Consider the following 21,789-nt stretch of genomic DNA (forward strand, 5'->3'; position numbering starts at 1 on the left):
TTTTTGTATTTTACAGTTTGTATTTTTTCCTTTAGTTTATTACAAACTGGAAAATTCCACTGAACAAAGTTAAGACAAATAAAAAATAGTCTGTATATTTCCAGTCTTTAAAAAGAGAGGATAAATATATCCTAAGATATGATGATAGATTTAAAAGACTTGGAAATGTACTCAGTCATTCTCAGTCTTTCCCGATCACTAACTGACACCAACACCCATCAATAAAATGTCATTGCTCTTGTTTGTTGTGTGAGTAATCATACTAACCACTTTTAGAGGGTTTGGATAAAGACTCACTGAACTGTCTTTTGAGTCTCCAAATGACAGAGAAATGAGAGGCAGAAAGGAGCATACACACACACACATACACAACACACACACACACACACACATACAAGTACCTACACACCCATACACACCATCACCTGTATGGAAGTGAAGTGACTTCCCCAGTGCACGAGGAAATCTACAATGGCACCAGATCCAGCTAAACAGGAAGGAGTCCAAGCCACTGGCCCTGAAAATTAACACACCAGTCTGGGGAATTCTGGTTCATGCCCAAAGGTGATCAGATTGTCCCTTAACACCAGGGCAAACCATGTCTCAGGAGTGAGGCTGAAAGACACATGAAAGAGAAAGGGGGAGTCCGAGGATGAATGAGAGTTGTCTCACATGGAGAATATCAAATTTCCAATGCTCCTGGTATTTTCTGGTTACCAATAAGGTTGAACATCTTATCAGCTTTCATGGGCAACTGGGCTACAGGTACTTTCTATGAATTAGTAATTCATATTTTAGCTTTGCTGATGATCTCTTTCAATATGATTTTCAAAGTTGTAGGTTTACCATTTTTTCATTTTTACTCTACATTTCATTTCTGACTTGGATTGATATTCCCACCCTAAAGCCCTAAAAATATGCTGCATTATTTGGGGCTAGAATTTATTTTACAGTTTGTATTTTTTCCTTTAGTTTATTCATCTGGGTTTACTTATATGAATGGGATAGATAGAAATCTAGTCTTATGTTTTCCAAATATTCAATCACTATTAATTTAATACTCCATCCTTTCTCAATTGCTATGAAATAAATCATTATTATACATTTAATTTCATCCAGATCACAATCTCCTTCATGCATAAATACAGATTACAGAATTATTTTTCTGTATGCATACATTATCTTATTGTTTTTATTTGTTATGTGCTTTGACTTGGAGTTAGGAAAGTTTTCTAACATCTTAATTTTTTCAAAATCATCTTGTCTGTCCTTAGCTATTTACCCCTCTAAAAAATTTTAGAATAATATTCTCAAATTCCACCAAAAATTCTCTTGGGGTCTTCTTAAAGATGCACTAAATTTTGTTCATTTGAGGAGAACAGATATTCATAAATATCAAGTCTTCCTTATTAGCAATAGAGTATCTCCATTTATTCAGAACATCATTTTGGGTTGTTATACTTTCTTCAGATAAGTCTTACTCATTTCTTTTTATCCCCCCCAAATTATTTATAAGTATTTTTATACTTTCTTGCCATGGTCAAATGAAATATTTTTCAAATCACATTTTTGTAAAGCATGCAGAGTATTAAAGTTTTTAAATATATCCTGTATCTGGACTTTTGGATGAATTCCTAAGTTTTAAAAGATTTTCAGATGGCTATCTTGGATTTTCTAGGTAGACAATCATGTCACCTGAAAAGAGAGAAAATTTCCTCTTTTCTAATATTCATGCCTCCCATTTCTTTGGTTTTCCTTTTTCCCTGCCTTGGTCTTTCATCTGAGTAAGGTAGCTCAGCATGAATATCAAGAGCCAGCACTGCCTTGTTTCCAAGGTGAAGGGGGAATTGGACTCTTGAGCACTAAAGTTTCACATCACTGTAATATTTGAATGTGTAAAGACTTTAGAGTAGTTGTATAGTTGGGGAAAACAATATATTTAAAGAACTAATCTCAGCAGCATAAGCTCTTCCTTGTGCTACTCTTTTTGATGGCATTGTGGACCAAAGGCTTACAATTAAAAGTGTCCAAATTATATTATCCAAATAAAAATATTTAAATGAACATGAAGCAGGTTTCATTCTGAAGATATAAGGAAGTCTCATCTGCATTCTGTGGGCAGTAAAAAGCACTGAATAATTCTGACATTCATTTTTTCTGCTGTCCCCACTATAACCACCACCTCCAGATCTATGGGGAGAAGAGGACCTTGATGAGAGGATCTCATTCAAGAGCAACCCTGGTATGACAGCATCCTAATCCCAGATGAGACCCAGCAACTTCTTCCTCTGAGACAAAACAGAGAAAAAGACACTAAAGAGTAGATACAGAAAAAAACCTAAGAAGAATACTTAGAAAGAAAAAGAATTCAGATAAATTAGGTGACAAGAAGTTGCTAAACATACATGAAAAACTGTGGCTTTTCATTTAGGAGGTGATGTGGAATTCTTTCAAAGTTCCCTTGTAGAATATTACCACCTGTTGTTCTATAATTTTATAAAAATCCTAAGAAATAACAATGGAGATATATATATATTATAAGCATATAATATAGAATTATATATTCCAGCAAGTGTGTATGTAGATAGGTAAATAGATAGACAGATAGATACACCTGAGGTCAGGGGAGAAGCAGTCCTGAGAGGTTGCCCTGCACATCTGTCCCACGACTCCTCCAAAACCTGCAGAGACATGGAGTTAAAGAACCAGAGCAGCAGCACCTCGGGCTTCATCCTCCTGGGCCTCTCCTCCAACCCACACCTGCAGAAGCCCCTCTTTGCCATCTTCCTCAGCATGTACCTGGTCACCCTCGTGGGGAACATGCTCATCATCCTGGCCATCCACTCTGACTCCAGGCTCCACACACCCATGTACTTTTTTCTCAGCAACTTGTCCTTCATGGACATCTGCTTCACAACAGTCATTGTGCCCAAGATGCTGGCGAATTTGCTGTCAGAGACAAAGGGCATCTCCTATGTCGGCTGCCTGGTCCAGATGTATTTCTTCATGGCCTTTGGGAACACTGACAGCTACCTGCTGGCCTCCATGGCCATCGACCGGCTGGTGGCCATCTGCAACCCCTTGCACTATGATGTGGCCATGCGCCCACACCGCTGCCTCCTCATGTTGCTGGGTTCTTGCACCATCTCCCACCTGCACTCCCTTTTCCGGGTGCTACTCATGTCTCGCCTCTCTTTCTGTGCCTCCCATGTCATTAAGCACTTTTTCTGTGACACCCAGCCTGTGCTAAAGCTGTCCTGTTCTGATACATCCTCCAGCCAGATAGTGGTCATGACTGAGACCCTGGCTGTCATTGTGACCCCCTTCTTGTGCATCCTCTTCTCCTACCTGAGAATCATTGTGACAGTGTTCAGAATCCCCTCTGCAGCCGGCAAGTGGAAAGCTTTCTCTACCTGTGGCTCCCACCTCACCATAGTGGCCCTGTTCTATGGGAGTGTCATCTATGTCTATTTTAGGCCCTTGTCCATGTACTCAGTGGTGAAGGACAGGGTAGCCACTGTCATGTACACAGTAGTGACTCCTATGCTGAACCCTTTCATCTACAGCCTGAGGAACAAAGATATGAAGAGAGGCTTAAGGAAATTAAGGGACAGAATTCACTCATAGAAAAAATGAAATGATACAATAGCAAAATTGGGAGATGATCTAAAAGATGGTCGATTATCCTTCCTCCTAACCATTTTCCACAAGGTGCTCAAAGAGGTCATGAGTGGTGGTGATGCTGGCTACCAGTGAGGGCACTGGATGGGAACAAAACCCTTGATTTCTCTTCATGACATTGACCAAAGACAATACCCAACTAGATGTCACTAGTAATCCAGGTGTCATGAAAACAATTTTACCATCCTCATGGACTGCCACCTATATGGTGGAACAAATATTTTTGTACAAATAACTTCTTTAAGCCTGGAAATGGACAGCAAAGAGGTAAAATAATTCCTATTTATTCTCAGAAGAGGAATCTATATGAATTTAATTAGGAATTTGTAAAAACTTTCTTGTATTTGTGTGTGCATGTGTGTGTGTGTATGAGAGAGAGAGAGAGACAGAGAGAGACAGAGAGAGACAGAGAGACAGAGAGAGAGACTGAGAATGCAAGAGAGACATGTTGGGGACTGAACCCAGGGCCTTGCTTATAATAGGCAAGTATTCTGCCACTGAGCTACATCCCAGCCACAAAAGGTTCTTAAAGGAATGACCTGAGGTCATCCCAAAAAAAAAATGGACTTAACAATTGACAGAGGAATCTTTAAAAAATGAGAAAATGGGCAGAGTTCTTAAGTAGTGAAAAACACTCAAAGTGAGTCATTAAACACTGGAATATATCTGAAAGACAGAAAGAAGCATTGGGAAGCTTGTTCAATTTAAGAGTGATGAGAATAAGCCTAGGAAGATAGGGAAACTACAAAATATATATATATATATTTTCACCATTAACACCCAAGGGCTAGGACACTTGAACTCTCAGCACCAAATTCGTTTTTCTTTACTTCTTAACTCTTTCTTTCTCCATATGTCCGGTATTCTCAGTAAGCTGCCCATTATGTGCTAAAGAAAGCAATGTATCAGGCTGGATAAGCTAGGCTATGCTGTAGAAATCAACAATCTCAAAATCTTAGGACGTTAAAACTTTATTTCTCATTTTCACAAAATGTCCACCATAGAGAAGTTTAAGGGTGCTTCTCATTTTGAATACTCAGGGACTCAAGATTTTGGAGCAGCCATCATTGTAAATATTAATCAGCATTCTGTCAGAAGCTGAGAATTACTCTCAAAGAGTTTACATTGCCAATTAAATACTGTGGTCCAAAAATGACCCACACCAATTCTGACTAGAATTCATTGTCTACAACTAATCTCATGACCTCACCCAAATACGGGAACCAGAAGGCATGATTCAACCATGTACCTGCAAGACCAAGAACCAGAAGTGTTTGGTGAACAGCATTAATGCCTGGATACACTTCTAGAATGACACACAAACACATCAGTGTGGTAATTGTTTCATAAAGCCTTCTGGATTAGGTTACAACTCTCAACAAAGTAGTAATGTAAAACTCTCTCTCTCTCCCTTCCTCCCTCTCTCTCTCCCTCCCTCCCCTTCTCTCCCTCCCCACCCCCTTTCCTCCTCAATTCTTTTGCCTCAAACATTTCATCAAATTCTCACAACTACCAACTTTTTTGGAACACAGGTTGTGAGTGGCACACCCAAAGTTGCATAGAAGACTTAAAGACACTGAAAGAGGTATCTGGTATCCACAGAAACACACAGGGTCCAACATCAAGGTTCCTGTCCTTGCTTTCCCTTGTCCTCCTCCACTATCAGGGAGTAACCAGCAAGCCAGGAAATACACCCATTTTTCAGTAGTTCTCATTTTTTTACAATCACAACTAGTGTTTATCACTATTACCCACCTATCATTTGGTTTGGGAGATGATGACTTAGAAGATGGGTACCATTTCCAGTTACTCTATTATGTGCCATGGCTTTCTCTTGCTCAATTCAGTACAAATAAGTCATTTAAGAATGTGAATTAATCCTGGCATATATTAAATTAATCATAGCTTCTATTAACTCAAATTAAGTCCTTTGGTCCTGAGAACAGTGATTTTTTTTTAATTCTGACCTCAATCTGCCATTAGCCTCAGATCTGTTTACCCAAACAAATGTGTAACAATTTCAAAAAGTATTTTTTATGAACTGCCTTAGAGATATTCCCAAAAGTCCAAACTAAAGGAATATTCTAGATAACAAGTAACCACAAGAGCACATTTTGGGATGAAAGGGTTCCCAGTCTGGCCCTCAAATGAAGAGTCAGACTAGGAACTCTTCTGAGATCTCGAGTGTTGTCTCTGACAAACATGAGGCCAGCCCTGCTAAGATATCCTGTTAGCCCTCAGGAGGAGCAGGCTGCAGTGAACAAAGTAGTCTCTGAAGAGTTTTTGAACATATTTGCTACTCCAACAAGAGAGACCAGAAGTTAACCTTGAAAGTTGTAATGAGCATCAGGAAGAGGAAAGAAATGTCTTATGCAGGTAGATATCATCAGAGAAAAGGTCAAAGCCAGTTTCTAAATATCTTACCACATTGAGTGGAATGCTGCTACTTAGAACTTGAGAATAGACCAGGAATTTCCTTGTGTGTTAGTCAACCTTTAATATCTGTGACCAAAATACCTGACAACAACTTAGAGGAGGAAAAGTTTATTTTAGGTTCATGGTTCAAGGGCTAAGGCCATAGTCGGCTAGATCCATTGCTCTGGACCCAATGGCAGAAGAGCCTGTGGAGGAAAGCTGCTCAGCTCGTGGAAATCAGAAAGCTGAGAAACAGAGAGGAGAGGGTGGGGAAGAGAGTGAGAAGCCAGGGAACAAGATAAAATCCCCAAAGACACTTATACCCTACCTGCCTACAGTTACCACTCAGTATTACATCAAAACCATAAATCCAACAAATAGATTAATCCACTGATTAGTTTACAGCTGTCACAATCTAACCATTATACCTCTGAACATTCTTGCACTATTACATGAGCTTTATAGGAGATACCTCAAATCCAGACCATAATGACTCGTAGAAGAGTGGTTGAAAGGGGAATGATACCATAGATCTGCCATTTGATAAAAAAAAAAAGCAAAGGAAACATATTGGGCTCTTCTACTGAAAGCTTATTACATATATGTAAATATTGGAGATCGGTTTAATATTGAAATACAGAAAATTTAGTTCATTTAACATATTTTTGCCTGTTGTCATGGTAAGTAATATCAGCTAGGAAGTGTGTATAGTGTGGCAACCAAGAAGAACTAGAGTGCAGAAAATTTCTGGTACTGAAGAGTTTGAGAAAGAATTAGCAAAGGAGATTTAAAACGAGTATTAAAGAATCCAAGAAAATAGGAAGCTGTAAGAGACAAAGCATCAAAATATGAGAGTTCAACAAAACAAACCTGGAATATTACCCATTGGAGTTGGTGAAAAGATGGCTGTTGATGACCTTGATGAATTTGCAAAGGAGGAAGGAGAGAGATCCAGACTGAAGCAGGGTAAGGAATGACTGAAGTGAGAATATGGAGATAATGATTATGATTTGTGTCAATCTTGTTCTATTTTCTTAATCTTGTCTTGTCTCTAAAGATAAATTGCCTACAATTCTTATCTCTGTTTCTCCTCTAGGTAAGTCATCATTTTGCTCTAGCTGATTTTATTTTTGTAATTTAAAAATTTGACTCTAGTTTGACTCTGTAGAGATATATTTGTATTTATTCTGCTTGGAGCTCCTTGAGCTTTATGGATAGATATTTTTCTTCACCTTTGGAAATTTTAGTCCAGCATTTCTTTAGATATACTTTTTTTCCACAATCTCTCTTTCTTCTTTTTCTGAGGCTCTAATTGCATGGTTGTTGGTCATTAGGTAGAAGTTTAGATTTTGAATCCTCAAAGTAGCTTCATGAAAATAGAAAAAAAAGAATGATAAAACAAAAATGATACAAAGATATAAACCATCCCTATACAACCAAAATAAGAAAGTCCCAACAGCTTTATGGCCCATGTGAGTCAGTAAAAAAAAAAAAAAAAAAAAAAAAAAACAGAGACAACCAACAGTCTTTACCTAAGTTATAACAGCAGGGTAACTTATAACTTAGGTAAAGATCTATTGGCAGATCTATTAATCTGCAATCTGTAATTGAAATTTGTGGTGGACCATTCTGAGAAAAGAAGCAAAGACTGAAAGGGTTTCGTCCATTCAACTGTCAATGCAACGGGGTCCTTAGTACAACCTGAGTAAGTTAGAGCAGTCTAGGTCTCATCGGTTCTCAAAGCTAATCAGAGACTGGCACAGCAAGGAAGCCGGGGCCATTGCATCCACATGCTGGGCCATGCTGCTGTGGCCACTGCAGAGCTGGGAGCTCTGGTGCAGGGCTTGGGGGCACCAGGAGCCCCACCTCAGGCTACTGGCCACAGGGTGGGGGCGCAGCAACGCATCTAGCTTCCAGATAGAGAAAAAAAAAATCAATGATCTGTGTGGACAGCAAAATTGCAAGTGGGAAGATAACATGGCTGGAGTTTTTCTCCAACATGACAGACATCGAGGTATTAATGGAGCCTGTACCCAAATGGAGAAATGTCCATGGCCACAATCCCCTGGGTCTGATGTCCCATAATGCCCATCAATAGGGTCTCTCGCTGCAGACATATGTGCAGCTCACCATGTTGGACCGGCCCACTCATCCTCAGATGTCCTGTATGACTGATGGAAAAGTCATTTCACAGCACAAGACACATTTTTGTGGAAAACCTGTACAGAAGAGGGAAGGTACCCGAAGTGGACAATGTGATTCTCTCTGAATGGTTTGACTGGATCCTGAGGAACACTGATGTGTCCATTGACCTGATAATGTATCTCTGTACCACTTCTGAGACCTGTTAGGAGAGATGAAAGACTGAGGTGCAGGCCAGAGGAGGACGGTCATTCCACTATAGTACCTGGGTGCTCTTCACCAGCTCCATGAGGAGTGGCTCGTCACAGGAAGCCTTTTCCCTGTGGCAGCCCCTGTTGTGGTGACTGAGGCTGACTACAACATGGAGGAAAATGTTGGAACTCTTTGAACAAAATTGGCCCAGATATTAACTCCAGAGAATTGGAAGCATGGCCCACAGGTGGAGACATCTGTAGGATCATGTCAGGAAAAACTCTTGAAGTGGCCAAGTTAGCTGTTAGCAGCAATTTGGAAAATTCCACACTCCAGATGATCTTTTATCTGGCCAGATTTATTTTCCTAGTGGTCTTTTCTCCTAGTGTCTTCATCATGGGTGTTGAGAGCCACAGCCGAAGGGGCCCCAGCAAACTTCTAACTGCCAGCAAACTTTCAGACTGCCAGCTGATGATTGGCTCACAGCAGCCCCAGCAACATCTAGCTGATTGGCTCCTCTGCGGTGATGCTCATTGGGGGACTTCTTTGGCTCCGCCCACGCGACCCAGCCAATCAGCCTCAAGAGCAGGAGGATTGTGGGAGGTGGTGAGGCTTGTGTTTGTGGGGGAGGCTTGTGGGAAGCCAGTGGTGGCAGTTGGGCTCTGAAGGTTTTTCCTGAGGAGCTGTGTGGTTTGGTGTGTGTGGTTCTAAAAATAAAGTTCATTTCTTTTGACGAGTGGCTCCTGAATTGTGCCCAGCCAGACTGTGGCGTTTGGTGGCTCGCACGGGGAGGTACTGAGGGTAAGTGATAAGGTAAACTGCTTGCCCCTGAGGGCAGGGCGAGAGGATGGGTAGCCATTTTAAGATTCCTCTTTTGTTTTGCCTCACTTTTGTTTTAAGTTGCCTGTGCCTGCAGATGAGTGAGACGGAAGAAAAACCGCTCACATCTGAGGAAAAACTATTTACGTCTGAGGAACAGATAGGGAGAAAGGACAGATGGACATTTCAGGAGGATAGAAAGGCTATAACGATTTTGTGTTGTTCCATTTTTATTTCATTCTGTCTCGGTTTTGTTTGGTGTTATCTTGTTGGGTTGTATTATAGTAGAAATATGGGATCAGAAATTAGTAAAAAACAAACCAAAAGAATGTTAAGTAAATTGTTAGAGGAAGGAGGCATCCCAGTAAAATCAAGAGTAGTCAGGGCATGCGTTGATACAATACAAAAATGTAGCCCATGGCTTTTGGAGGAGGAGTTGTTGAATATATCACAATGGAACCATCATGGTGAAGATTTAAAAAGAATAGAAAAGAACAGCCCAGGGACTCTGCCAGTTGGCACATTGCCATTGTGGACGTTCGTATCTGGTTTGTTAGTCCAAAGACTTCAGTTCAGACAAAGATAGAGGAACAAAGCTTAGAGCAGAAAAAGCCATCAGGGGGAAAGTTACAAAAGGAGACTGCTACTAACAATTTTCTATCACCAGAGGGCGTAAGTGTCCAACCAACAGCGCCACCTCTACAGGAGACTGTTACTAACACCTTTCTATCACCAGAGGACGTAAATGTCCAACTAACAAGGCCACCTCCATATGTTGGGAGGCCCCCAACCCCCGCAGTTGATAGTTGGGATCCTGAGACAGGATCTCAAGTATTAACATGCCCTGTATTTGAGGTAGGAGGGCAGCGAATTCACTATGCTTTAAATTTCAAAATAGTGAAGCAGCTAAAAGAGGCTGTAACAACCTATGGTCCTCAAGCACCCTTCACTGTAAGCTTGGTCGAATCCATTAACAACTTGAACATGACGCCAGCAGATTGGGCTAATATGTGTAAAGCTGTGCTAAATGGAGGTCAATACCTGTTATGGAAGGTTGCCAATGAGGAATTTTGCAGGAAGAACAGCAGCCGATTTGGATTCTGGAGAGATTAGCTAAAGTCCTGACCCAGTGATTGTATGGAGTCGGGGGCCTGTTTATGTGTTTCTACAGGGAGAACAGCAGCCGATTTGGATTCCAGAGAGATTAACTAAAGTGATTTCTACAGACCAAAAAGAAGATGATTTGGCTCAAATCCATAACAGCTGATATCCAAAACTCCAGTTTGGCTATCCTTACATCTGTGACAGAACCAGGATACTTTGTTCAATATCTATTTTGTTATTGCCCTTTCCCACATCATAAAGTTCTATTTTGTTTTTTGAGCTCATACAGACCTAGGTTAATGTTTTGCTGATCAGTTCTATTTTTTGACTACAGAGTTTTTAAACATTGCAATGGAGATTTCACCTGTAAAAAGTTATAAGGCCTTTACTATTATATTATGTGTTGTATGTATTATATTATGTGTGCACACTTGTATTTTGTGTTATATGTTTGAATGTACGTATGTCCATATATCATATATGATGAGCGCTCATGAATAAATGGATCCAAATTTTTTTTTATTCATGTGATTTAAATGTTTTAATTTAAATTGGGTGAACAACTGTTGAGGATTGTTTTAATATGTGAACAAAAAAGGAGGTTAACAGATCTGTTTGTTTACTTTCACCTTTCCTTTTCATTATATTTAATAATTCTCTTCAAGATAATGTAAATTGTTAAGAAAATTGTTTTCTTTTAGTGCCTTCTGGAATGTTACATAATTTTTTCTTTAGCCATTATTGCCAGAATTCCTATCTTCATCCCAGTGCCAGTGAAGACAAAGATAAAACCAATCTACAGCTTCTGCAATAGCCATCACTGAACTGCTTGTAGAACTTGCCTGGACTATGTATCACTTGTATGCATTGTGAATTCACCTGTATGCCTTGTGAACTATCTGTTGGTGAGGCGACTTGTGGTAGTGTTGTGGTACTTTTGCTGATGATGTCATCGGTGGTACAATTTTTCCAAAAGGAGCCGTCAATTGGCTTGGTGTATCTTCCTCCCTTCTGCTTGTCATGATCGTTAAGCTAAAATTTGGGAGCCAACAGAGGTGAGGCAAAGAACCTCACCCCCCTGCTGGTACAAAGACCTCTCCACAGGTGTGGCTGTATACTGGACCGGTAGTCAGTGACGGGTAAGATCCAATTGCAGTGGTACCAACCTAAGACAGGAGGCTGATGCCTTGAGGTCAGCTCATCTGATAACAGGTAAGGACCATATGTAGTATTGGACAACCTAAGGCAGGCACGGTCCCTAAGCCACATGCTTGTTGTTTAAACAGAGGGGGAGATGTTGAGAGCCACAGCCGAAGGGGCCCCAGCAAACTTCCAGCTGCCAGCAAACTTTCAGACTGCCAGCTGATGATTGGCTCACAGCGGCCCCAGCAACATCTAGCTGATTGGCTCCTCTGTGGTGATGCTCATTGGGGGACTTCTTTGGCTCCGCCCACGCGACCCAGCCAATCAGCCTCAAGAGCAGGAGGATTGTGGGAGGTGGTGAGGCTTATGTTTGTGGGGGAGGCTTGTGGGAGGCCAGTGATGGCAGTTGGGCTCTGAGGGTTTTTCCTGAGGAGCTGTTTTGTTTGGTGTGTGTGGTTCTAAAAATAAAGTTCATTTCTTTTGACAAGTGGCTCCTGAATTGTGCCCCGCCAGACTGTGGCAATGGGTAAATGATAAGCGGGACCAATGGTTTGTTTTTTGTAGCCTCACATCCCCCCTGAAGCCCTTAGGACAGCATTTGCTGTGTGCTGGGTGTCATGCTGGGTTCTGTACACACAGACCACCAGGAGTGAAATAGCAGCCTTATATCCCAGCCCAGGAATTTGAAGCTGAGAGGTTAAGGGGCTCCCCAGGATCACGCAGCCAATGTGCAGTAGAGCTGGCACCATTCAGACTATTAGCCCAGCCTGCCTTGTCCTAAGCCCTGTCCCCTAGAGTCTGCCTTTCCTTGCCACAGACCTTTGCATCTTTATGAGGAGAGCTGGTAGTGAGTACAGCTGACCTCATCTTGTTACTGAACAGTTCTCAAGGATGATCAGCAGTTCTAGACTTTGCATAGAATTGGCTTGGTCCCAATGTTTGGAACGCAGGTTTCCCAGCATAAGGCTGTGGTCCCTCAATCCCCTTATCACCTGGATTTCCATGACCACAGAGGAATCATGTATCATCTCCTGATCAGTGCCAGTCTCCTCTCTGAACTGCTGCCAGTTCCACTTAGGGAAACAGCATTTGGGGCCTGGCCACTTTGCCCTGTTCTAAGGTACGACCAGGGACAGCCAGCCCTGGCTTCAAGGCTCAGCCACTCCCTCTTGTCCTTGTTGCCCTGGGAATTATTGAGCCTTTGTGGCCCAGTGAGAGAGACACAAGTGGCCGTGAGTCTTTTTTAAATGTTTTTCCACCCAAGGGGACACTTTGGGCCATAGAGCATGAAACCACCTTCACTGATTCAGAAAATAACTTGGTCCAGCCGTGATGACGCACAGAAGGCACACCTGCCCCCTGTACCAAGTGGGAAGCAAAAGAAAGGACGAACATTCCCTTTGGGGCCAGTCTGGACAGGAAAGTCAGGTTGGTGAACAAAGGCTCTTGAAACATTGCTGCTCCTGACTTTTGGGAGGAGGATGGAGAGCGTCAGGAAACTGTATGAAGCATGTGTAAGATTGTTGGAAACTCCAGAGAAATGCAGCAGCTGTTGGCCTGTGCTCCGCCCCCCAGTATGAACACCTGAGCATGTGCACTCAGCCTCTCAACAGGTACCAGGTGATCTTCAATCAGTGCATCTCCCTTTGTTCAGTCATGTACTCCATAAATTTTGGCCCATTCACCACAAATACCTTTGATTCCTCCTTTTCCCACATTTCAATCTGTATCTTCAACTCCTCTTCCTGCTTAGGGAGTGTTATCTGGAGCTTGACTCATTATCTTTCTTCTTTTAGATTTCCTTCCCACTTTGCAAATTGACTTGGATCTGAAGCTTTCTCTCAAACTCTAGGAAAAGCCACCAGCTTCATAGAGTTCTTTATAAACTTCACAGTAGTTTCTTAACTGCACAATCTCAGCATCATGCAGCTGAAGCAGGGTTTCTGTGTAGTCCTCAGCATAGTAAGGGGCAAAAGCTCATCTCTGCTCCTGGGTATAAAAACACGTCCCTTCACTCAAATTGCCTCAATCATTTTCTTCACATTTTGCATTTTCAGTCCTTCCAATGGACCCACTTTTTTTTTTAAGTCCAATCCACTTCTAAAATTGCAGTGCCTTCCTGACCTTGGTCTTAGACCCAGCCATAATTGTGGCCACAGCTTCTCTCTCTTCTTCAGGAAAAGGGCTAGCTCAGAACTCTCGAATTTGAGCATGTAGACCCTTACATGCTACTTCCTTTGATGATCTTCACATTTCTGGATGCTGCAGCAATTTTTATAGTGATGCAATATTCTCCAAAGACAAAAGGTGTCTTCATCTTTACACACCACATCTTTTTTCCAAGTTTGTGTCTGGTGTGTGATCTAATTCTTCCATGTACAGTACGATCTGTTTCTTTATGTTGCCAAACTCTTCACATCTCGATGCCTTTGCTTCCTTCAAAGTTGCCACATGTTGTCTGAACTGGTTCAGCTCTTCTAAACGAGGAACAGAGGTGCTGTCCATGTCACAGTGGGACATGCCAAGACATTCACCCAGTTTGTGATCTTGTTCTTGAAATAGCTTCAGTTCCTGTTTTCTCTCCTTTTTTGGTTTTCACATCAATTGCATCTGAGTGTGCAGACTTTTTCTAGTTGCAAGATAGTTGTTTCTCCTTCTTCCTGAAATGGCTGGATACAAAACTGACCTCACAGGGTGTCTGGATATGCTTTTGACAAATCTTTCCTTCAGGTTCTCTTCTTCAGCAATCATCATATCCAAGAGATCTTTGATACGCTTCTTGACAACCTCAGTTCTTCACAACCACTGGTCCTCTGAAATGCCAATCAATTTTCATATTTCCCAAATGTGATGTAGGGCCTTCTGGAGACCCACTGTGGATTCCTCTGCCAGTACCTCACTTCTCCTGGCAATGCAGCCCCGGGAATCCAGACCCCCAACCTCCTCCACTCGGATCCGAGCTCAGCACCAGCCGTACACCCTGGCAGTCTCACTCAGTGGAAGTAGGTTATTATGTGAAAATGCTCTTATGTTTGAATTTATTTAATTCTCCAGACAATGCCGTCTGATTTACTGGTACACTACACCTATGTTATAGATGAGAACCCTAAAATTCAGAGAGGCTATGAGTTCACCCAAAATCACAGCCACTTATTGGCTGACTAGAGTTCAGGAACCTTCACTCCCAGGATCATTTCCACGGCATCATACGTCCTCCCCTACATTCAAGGGACAGGCCCGGGCCCAAGTCTTCGCTACTTATCTACTTTGAACTCTTTCAAAATCACAAGGACAGCAAGTCATTAATTATCTGAGATTTGAAAAAAATTGTGAATACTGAGATTCCACAGTCCCCACTCTTCTCCCAAGTCTCCCTTCTTAATGAGCTCCCTGGGGTGGTGGATGGAAAGACTGCTTGCCTCTCTGGGGTGAGGTTACCTGAAGAGCAATCCCCTCCTTCCAAGTCCCCACGCTTCCTCACCATTTGATGAAACCTGAAGGGGCCAGTGTTGATAGTTGGGGAGTGGGGAAAGCTGCATGTTCCTCATGCTTGGGACATGTTTGCAGGATTCCTACCCTAAAGGAAGAGAGGGAGTGACTGACGTGACCATGGCACACATGACTCCCAGGGTACAGTGAATCCTGTCACCTCCCACACCAAACCTGGGCCCTTTCCTCCCTTGCCTGCTTTGAGAGATCTGCCCTCCCCCTGCCCCCTCCCCTTCCTTCAGTCAATGTTAGTGAGGAGAGGATACCTGGACCCTCAAACAGCCATTCTGGAGGTCACCAATCCTTTTCTGAGTAAGTACTCTTATCTTTAATCCCATCACTATACCCAAGTCCTCAATCCTAGCACATTAGAAATCAAGGAATTCTTTTGTATGACATACTCTTTTTGCAAGTATGGATGGAATCTGAGGCTTCGTGTGCCTGAGAATATAAACCAGGTCATCTGCCTATGCTTCCTAAGCTTGAGGCACACTGCCTTAGCTTTTAAAACCAGAGGCTTCACATTCCCTGGTTTCTCCTGCATTTACATATTAGCAGGTTAGACCCCAAGAAAAGGGGTTCTGTACTTGGAAGGGATAATTGTAGCTTCTATTGGTCCAGCCTGGCTTCTGATTGTCCCCAAAGCCAAGAATGTTAAGGAAATCTTCAGATTCTATGTTCTCACCTCAACCTCTGAAGATCTTCACAGCAGTATGGACCATAAGCTCACGCACGCGAGCAGTAAAGGAAGAGAAACCTGGTGTGGCCTGCGTGCTCATACCACTCCCGTTGACAACTTAGTTTATGGTATTGGGTAAATCACCCCCTCTCTGAGCCTCAGTTTTTCACAGATAAGTATATTATTCCAATCACATTTTCATGCAACTTCTTATGCAGTTATTCAATATATAAATACAAAAATAGAATTTACCCAATTAGAGGCCTAGATCCCCTCTATTAGCATTGCCCTCAGCCTCCCAACCATTTTTAGATGGTAGTAAATCTCCCAAAGAACACAATTTGGAAAGCTATGAAATAGATAAGTTTGTATATGATTATTTCCATCTCAATAACATAGAATTTCATCAATGACATTGTCCCCCATGACTTTACACTATAAAAAGAAATACTTAATCACCACCCAGGGAGCTTCACCTGTGCCTGATGGTAGCTAACAAAATACTAAGGTAAGGATTAAAAGCAGCTAGGGAAATTTTACCTAGGAAAGAGGCCTGGGGACAGTCACTGTGTTCAAACATCAGAACAACCGTCATGTATCTGATTTTTCTGTGTCCTTGGTGCTCAGGTTGTCTCCTAGAAATCAGTGAAAATGTATTGAGTGAATTAACCTGAGAAAGCAAAGTTCACTAACATCATTAGCAGTGACATCAGCTGACGGAGGAGGCTGGTACTTCCAGGCTTAGTGGAATCCTTGGCTGATGAATCTCCACCCAGGATATATAAATTTATCCAGTTGTGATTAAAAGGGTTCAAGAGTATGATTTAGGAGGTGGACTCTCTTTACTGGCAATATTTCAGCTATATGACCTGGCATCTCTGTTCCTGATGGGTTCATGCTTTGAGGAACAGAATAAAAAAAAAAAGAAATCCCCTGAGTTCTACTTAAGACTTCAAATACAAAGAGTTGAATGAACCACATGGCACAGTACCAGCACCTGGCCACTTTAATGTTAGCTTCCTCACTCCCCCATGACCTTGTATGCTCATTCCCCACTCCCAGGACCTTCCTATTCTCATGTGCTTAAGGTCTCACTTTGCGTATGGATAACACTTGTTAGATTTTTTGCATTTTTAATTTACATAAAGTACATTGTCGTAGATTTCCGTATATTCTTTTCACTCAAATTATGCTTTTAAAATCTATTGATGTTGCTTCTAAACAGCCCCTTGGTACACCTCTGTCGTGTTTACCAGCCATTGATGGGCACCCGAATTGCCTCAGACCTCCCACTGCTGCAAATGACAGTGCAAAAATATCCTCATCCTTAAGCTTTTATATGCCTGCTTGGGAATCACTCAGAAATACACATCTAGGGGCAGGATTGTAGGGTCACAAATGCTGACAAGCGCTTTGTTCCTGAGGGTATCACACCAGTCTACATTCCTGCCTGCAGTGCCTAGAAGTCTCAACGTCCTCACATCCCTGCCAATGTTTTCCTTGTTCTTCTTTCTAATGTTTGCCAAGATGACAAATAGAAAGTGAAATATCGCTTACTTTCTCATTTCTTGGATAAGAGTCAATTTGACCATCTCTTCATACACTTGTTAGCCCTCTGGCTTTCTTGAACACTTCTTCATTGGAGTTCTTACACTTTTCTTACTGAAGTAAAAGTGGTCAATGCATATTCTAGTTATCAGTACCTCCTCTGTTAAATATTGCAAATACTATTTCCTAGTTTTTCATGTCTGTTTTATTCATAATTATGATGTAACTGATTTAATATTTGCCTTTTAGCTTTTTTAATGTTGGGAATCTTGTTTTAAGTTTTTCCCCTTTTAACTCATAGCCTCCTATAAATTTTTTTCTATTTTCTTGATAGATTTATATGTCACATGTAAAACCATAATCCATCTGGAATCCACCTTTATATGTGATGTATAGCAATTAGATAGCAATTCTCTTGGTTTATGCTCCATATAATTAACCAGTCTTTCTAACATTTCCAAATATTCCATCTTTTCCTACTTGGCTTTTAAATGCCACCATTTTCCTGTTCTCATATAAATGTTGGACTTGCTCTAAATCTTTAGGTTATCTACTATTTTCCACCTACTCTCTGGTCTTGCACCAAAACCACATGATTTCCTATTATTATTAGCTTTTATTATTCTTAATCTCTGAAAAGACAAGGACTCTCTTTTTACTCTTCATTTTCAAGTTTAATTGACTACTTCCAAATCTTTTTTTTCCTAGTGATGACAGAACTCTTATTTGTAAAACAAAAAGTGTTCACAAACAATAAAATAAATCTGTTATTGTGTGCCATATGATAAATGAGAGAATAAACAATTGCAATGGAAACATTCCAACAATCTTCTCTCTGAGTCTGACACCAGGACTATTCAACCTGTTCTCCAGAAATATTCTATCATCAAACCTATCATTTACCCAATTTTCCACTGACCTTCATGTCAGGTGTTCTTTTTTTTTCAACAAAATCAATAATTAATTTAAATATAAATGAACTAGATATTGTACTTAAAAGGTATAAATGTTCAACATGTATAAAAAGCAAACAATAACGATATGCTCTATACATATCACACTTTAAATATCAGTACACCAATAGGTTAAAAGCAAAAGATGGGGAAAGTAAGCATGAGAAATCTGAAGTAGAGCTTTAACATAGAATAAATTTCAAGAAAAAAGATTTTCAGAGATAAATGGGAACAATTCATAACCATATTAGGGTAACTTCTTCAAGAAAGCATAACAATCCTAAATGTTTATGTACCTAATAATAAAATTTCAAAATACATGAAGTTAAAATTAAAAATAGACAATCCCCAATCATATTTTGAGATTTTAAGCCCCCTCACTTTGCTCGAAGGTGTAATGATATAGAAGGCTTAACAACATTATCAGCCACCTTGGCCTACTTGTTATTTATAGAGAACTATACACAAAAATGACAAGTAGAAAATTCAAGAAGTTTGGAACTGGGGCTCAACAGTAGCGTACTTGCCTGGCATGTGTGAAGCACTGGGTTCAATTCTCAGCACTGCATATAAATAAATAAAGATCTATCAACAGCTAAAATATATTTTTAAAGTGCTTTGAACTAAGTGATAATAAAAGCTTAAAATATCAGAATCTCTGGGATGAAACAGTACTCAGATGAACACTTATAACTTAAAAGTACTTGAGTTAGAAGCTAGTTTAATAATCAAATTATTTTCAAATTAGGTAGCTGGAAGGAAAAAAATAAGTAGGAGCAGAAATATATGAAATACAAAAGAAATAATACAGCTAAAAGTTGAGAAAAATCTAACAAGTCTAATCAAGAAAAAGCAAGAACACAAAAATTAATATCAGTGGAAACAGAGCTATCAAAACAACTCTACAGATGCTAAAAATATATTCAGTTAATATTACAATTGCATGCCAACGTATGTGATAGCTTACTTAACATGCTATTTTAGAGAAGGATCTGTGTGTTGCTGAGAAGAAAGTGTATTCAGTCATTGATGAAAGAAATATTCTATACATGTTTGTTAAGTCTAAATTATCAATTGTATTTTTTAGTTCTGTATCTTCTTAGTTTTTGTTTGGAGGATCTATCTAGCAGTGAGAGAGGTGTGTTAAAGTCCCCGGTATTATTGTGTTGTTATCTATTTGATTTTTGAAATTGAGAAGTGTGGTGCTGGGGTTGTGGCTCAGGAGTAGAGCACTTGTTTCACACGTGTGAGGCACTGAGTTCAATCCTCAGCACCACATAAAAGTAAATAAACAAAATAAAGGTATTGTGTCCATTTACAACTAAAAAAAAACATTAAAAAAAGAAATTGAGAAGTGTTTGTTTTATGTATATGGATGCTCCATTGTTTGGGACATAAATATTTACGATTGTTATGTCTTATTGATGTATAATTCCCTTAAGCAGTATAAAATGACCTTCTTGGTCCCTTCTGATTAACTTTGGCCAGAATTCCACTTTATCTGATATGAGAATAAAAACCCCTTCTTGGTTACTTCATCCATGTGAGTGATATTTTTTTTCTACCCTTTTATCTTCAGTCTGTGGATGTCTTTGTCTATGAGGTGAGTCTCTTTGGAGACAGCACATTGTTGGGTCTTCTTTTTTAGTCCAATCTGCCAGTTTATGTATTTTGATTGATGTGATTAGGCCATTTACATTCACTGATATTATTGAGAAATGATTTTTATTTCCTATAATTTTGATTTATTTCTAGTTTTTAATTTGAATTAATTTCTCTTTGATTGGCAAAGAGAAATTTTTGTACTGTATTCCTCCCCTTGCTGGTTTTCACTTTTATTTTTCATTTCTTCTTCATGAAATATTCTATTGAGAATGTTTTGTAGTGCAGGCTTTCTGGTTGTGTATTCTTTTAACTTGGTTTACTGTAGAAGGTTTTTATTTCATCAGCAATTCTGAAGCTTAATTTTGCTGGGTATAATATTCTTGACTGGCATCCATTTTCTTTCAGAGCTTGGTAAACATTATTCAAAAACCTCCTAGCTTTGAGGGTCTGAGATGAGAAATATGCTGAGATTATATTGGTTTTCTTCTAACTGTGACATGTCGTTTTTCTCTGGCAGTTTTAAAATTCTATCCTTATTCTTTATGATAGGCATTTTCATAATAATGTGCCTTGGTGTGGGTCTGTTGTAATTTTGTCTATTTGGTTCCTGTAAGCCTCCTTTATTTTATTTTCCATTTCATTCTTTAGGGTTGGGGAATTTTCTGATATTATTTCATTAAAAAGTTTCTGCATTCCTTTGGTTTGTATCTCCAGGCTTTCATCTATCCTGATAAATTGTAAATTTGCTCTTTTCAGGTTATTTCTTGGAAGTTCTGTTCATGGTTTCTTACCATATTCTCTGTGTGGCTGACTTTATTTTCAAGAGTATATATTTTGTCTTTATCTGAGGTTCTGTCTTACAAGTGGTCTAGTCTGTTGGAGATACTTTCCATTGAATTTTTAATTTTGTTTATTTTTTCCTTCGTTTCAAGGATTTCTGTTGATTCCTTTTATATAATCTCTGCCTCTTTATTGAAGTTATCTTTCACTTTCTTTATTTTCTTTCTGATTTTACTCCTTACATTATCCTTTACCTCACAGATCAGTTTGTGTACATTCTAAATTCCTTCTCTGACATTTCCACTGTGGTGTCTTGGATTCTGTTATTGAAGTATCCTGATTTATTTGGGGTGATTTGTTCCCTTTCATGTTTGTGTGTTTACCCACCTAACAGTATATATCTGAGGTAGTAGAGTTTCTACCCTGTGGACTTGTAGTGTCCCTAGAGGTTTCCAGTACCTTACCATTTAGGAGGAGACAAATAGTAACAACAACAATTGCAAACAATATATAGGATTAAACCAAATAGTTCCTGCTATGACATCTACAATGCTACTTGTCACAATTAATGATATGATCAATTACTGCCCAGAGTAAAAACAGTAAATTTTCAAAAGGGTTTGTAATTTTGAATGGTAGACTGTGAGAGAACAGAAGTGATGTAGAATGTGATGATTATGAGGAAGGAGGAGAGAAGATAGAAGTAAAAAATTAAAGGAAGAGTGAAAGACAGAACAATAGAGATTGGCTGTTAGCAGAAAAAAAGAGAGAAGGAGAATCAAAGGAAACAGATAAGTGAGAGAGAATATTTATATGGAGAGTAAAAATTTAAAAAATAAAAATAAGGGCTTGGGTTCAGTGGTACGGCACTCACCTAGCACATGTGAGGCACTGGGTTAGATCCTCAGTACCACATAAAAAATAAGTAAAATGAAGGTGTAAAAATAAATAAAGATAAAATAATACAAAACAAGCTGAAATATACTGATCAAATACCCTAGTCCTCAAAATACTGATCCATGAAAAATAACTGGCTTTAAAAATGCTAGAGATGAGGGGGAAAAATCACAAATGTGTATAAAAGCCCATGAACCATTAAGGTCACAATAAAACAGAAAAAAAGAAAAAAAAGATCTCAATGAAAAGTTTAAGAATTGTGTCCCTTGGAGTTCAAAAAATTCTCAGCTTCCCTTCTCAGGAGTCTTGGGTGGGGTTGCTAAAGTGAGAGAGGTAATCCTG

General features: G+C 39.8%; 1 protein-coding gene and 2 pseudogenes across 1 annotated transcript; 2 read left to right on the plus strand and 1 right to left on the minus strand.

The window, feature by feature from the left end:
• Window positions 1–2,648: 2,648 nt before the first annotated feature.
• LOC113181140 (olfactory receptor 1L4) lies at window positions 2,649–3,627 on the plus strand. The gene has a single exon (XM_026386540.2). The coding sequence runs from the start codon at window positions 2,692–2,694 to the stop codon at window positions 3,625–3,627; it is 936 nt and encodes a 311-aa protein (XP_026242325.2). The 5' UTR covers window positions 2,649–2,691.
• Window positions 3,628–6,998: 3,371 nt separating this feature from the next.
• LOC113181070 (thymidine kinase 2, mitochondrial pseudogene) lies at window positions 6,999–8,626 on the plus strand (annotated as a pseudogene).
• Window positions 8,627–13,094: 4,468 nt separating this feature from the next.
• LOC113181071 (protein regulator of cytokinesis 1 pseudogene) lies at window positions 13,095–14,397 on the minus strand (annotated as a pseudogene).
• Between the last annotated feature and the right edge of the window lie 7,392 nt (window positions 14,398–21,789).

The sequence above is a fragment of the Urocitellus parryii genome, chromosome 4 (assembly GCF_045843805.1).
Source record: "Urocitellus parryii isolate mUroPar1 chromosome 4, mUroPar1.hap1, whole genome shotgun sequence".
Classification (NCBI taxonomy): domain Eukaryota; kingdom Metazoa; phylum Chordata; class Mammalia; order Rodentia; family Sciuridae; genus Urocitellus; species Urocitellus parryii.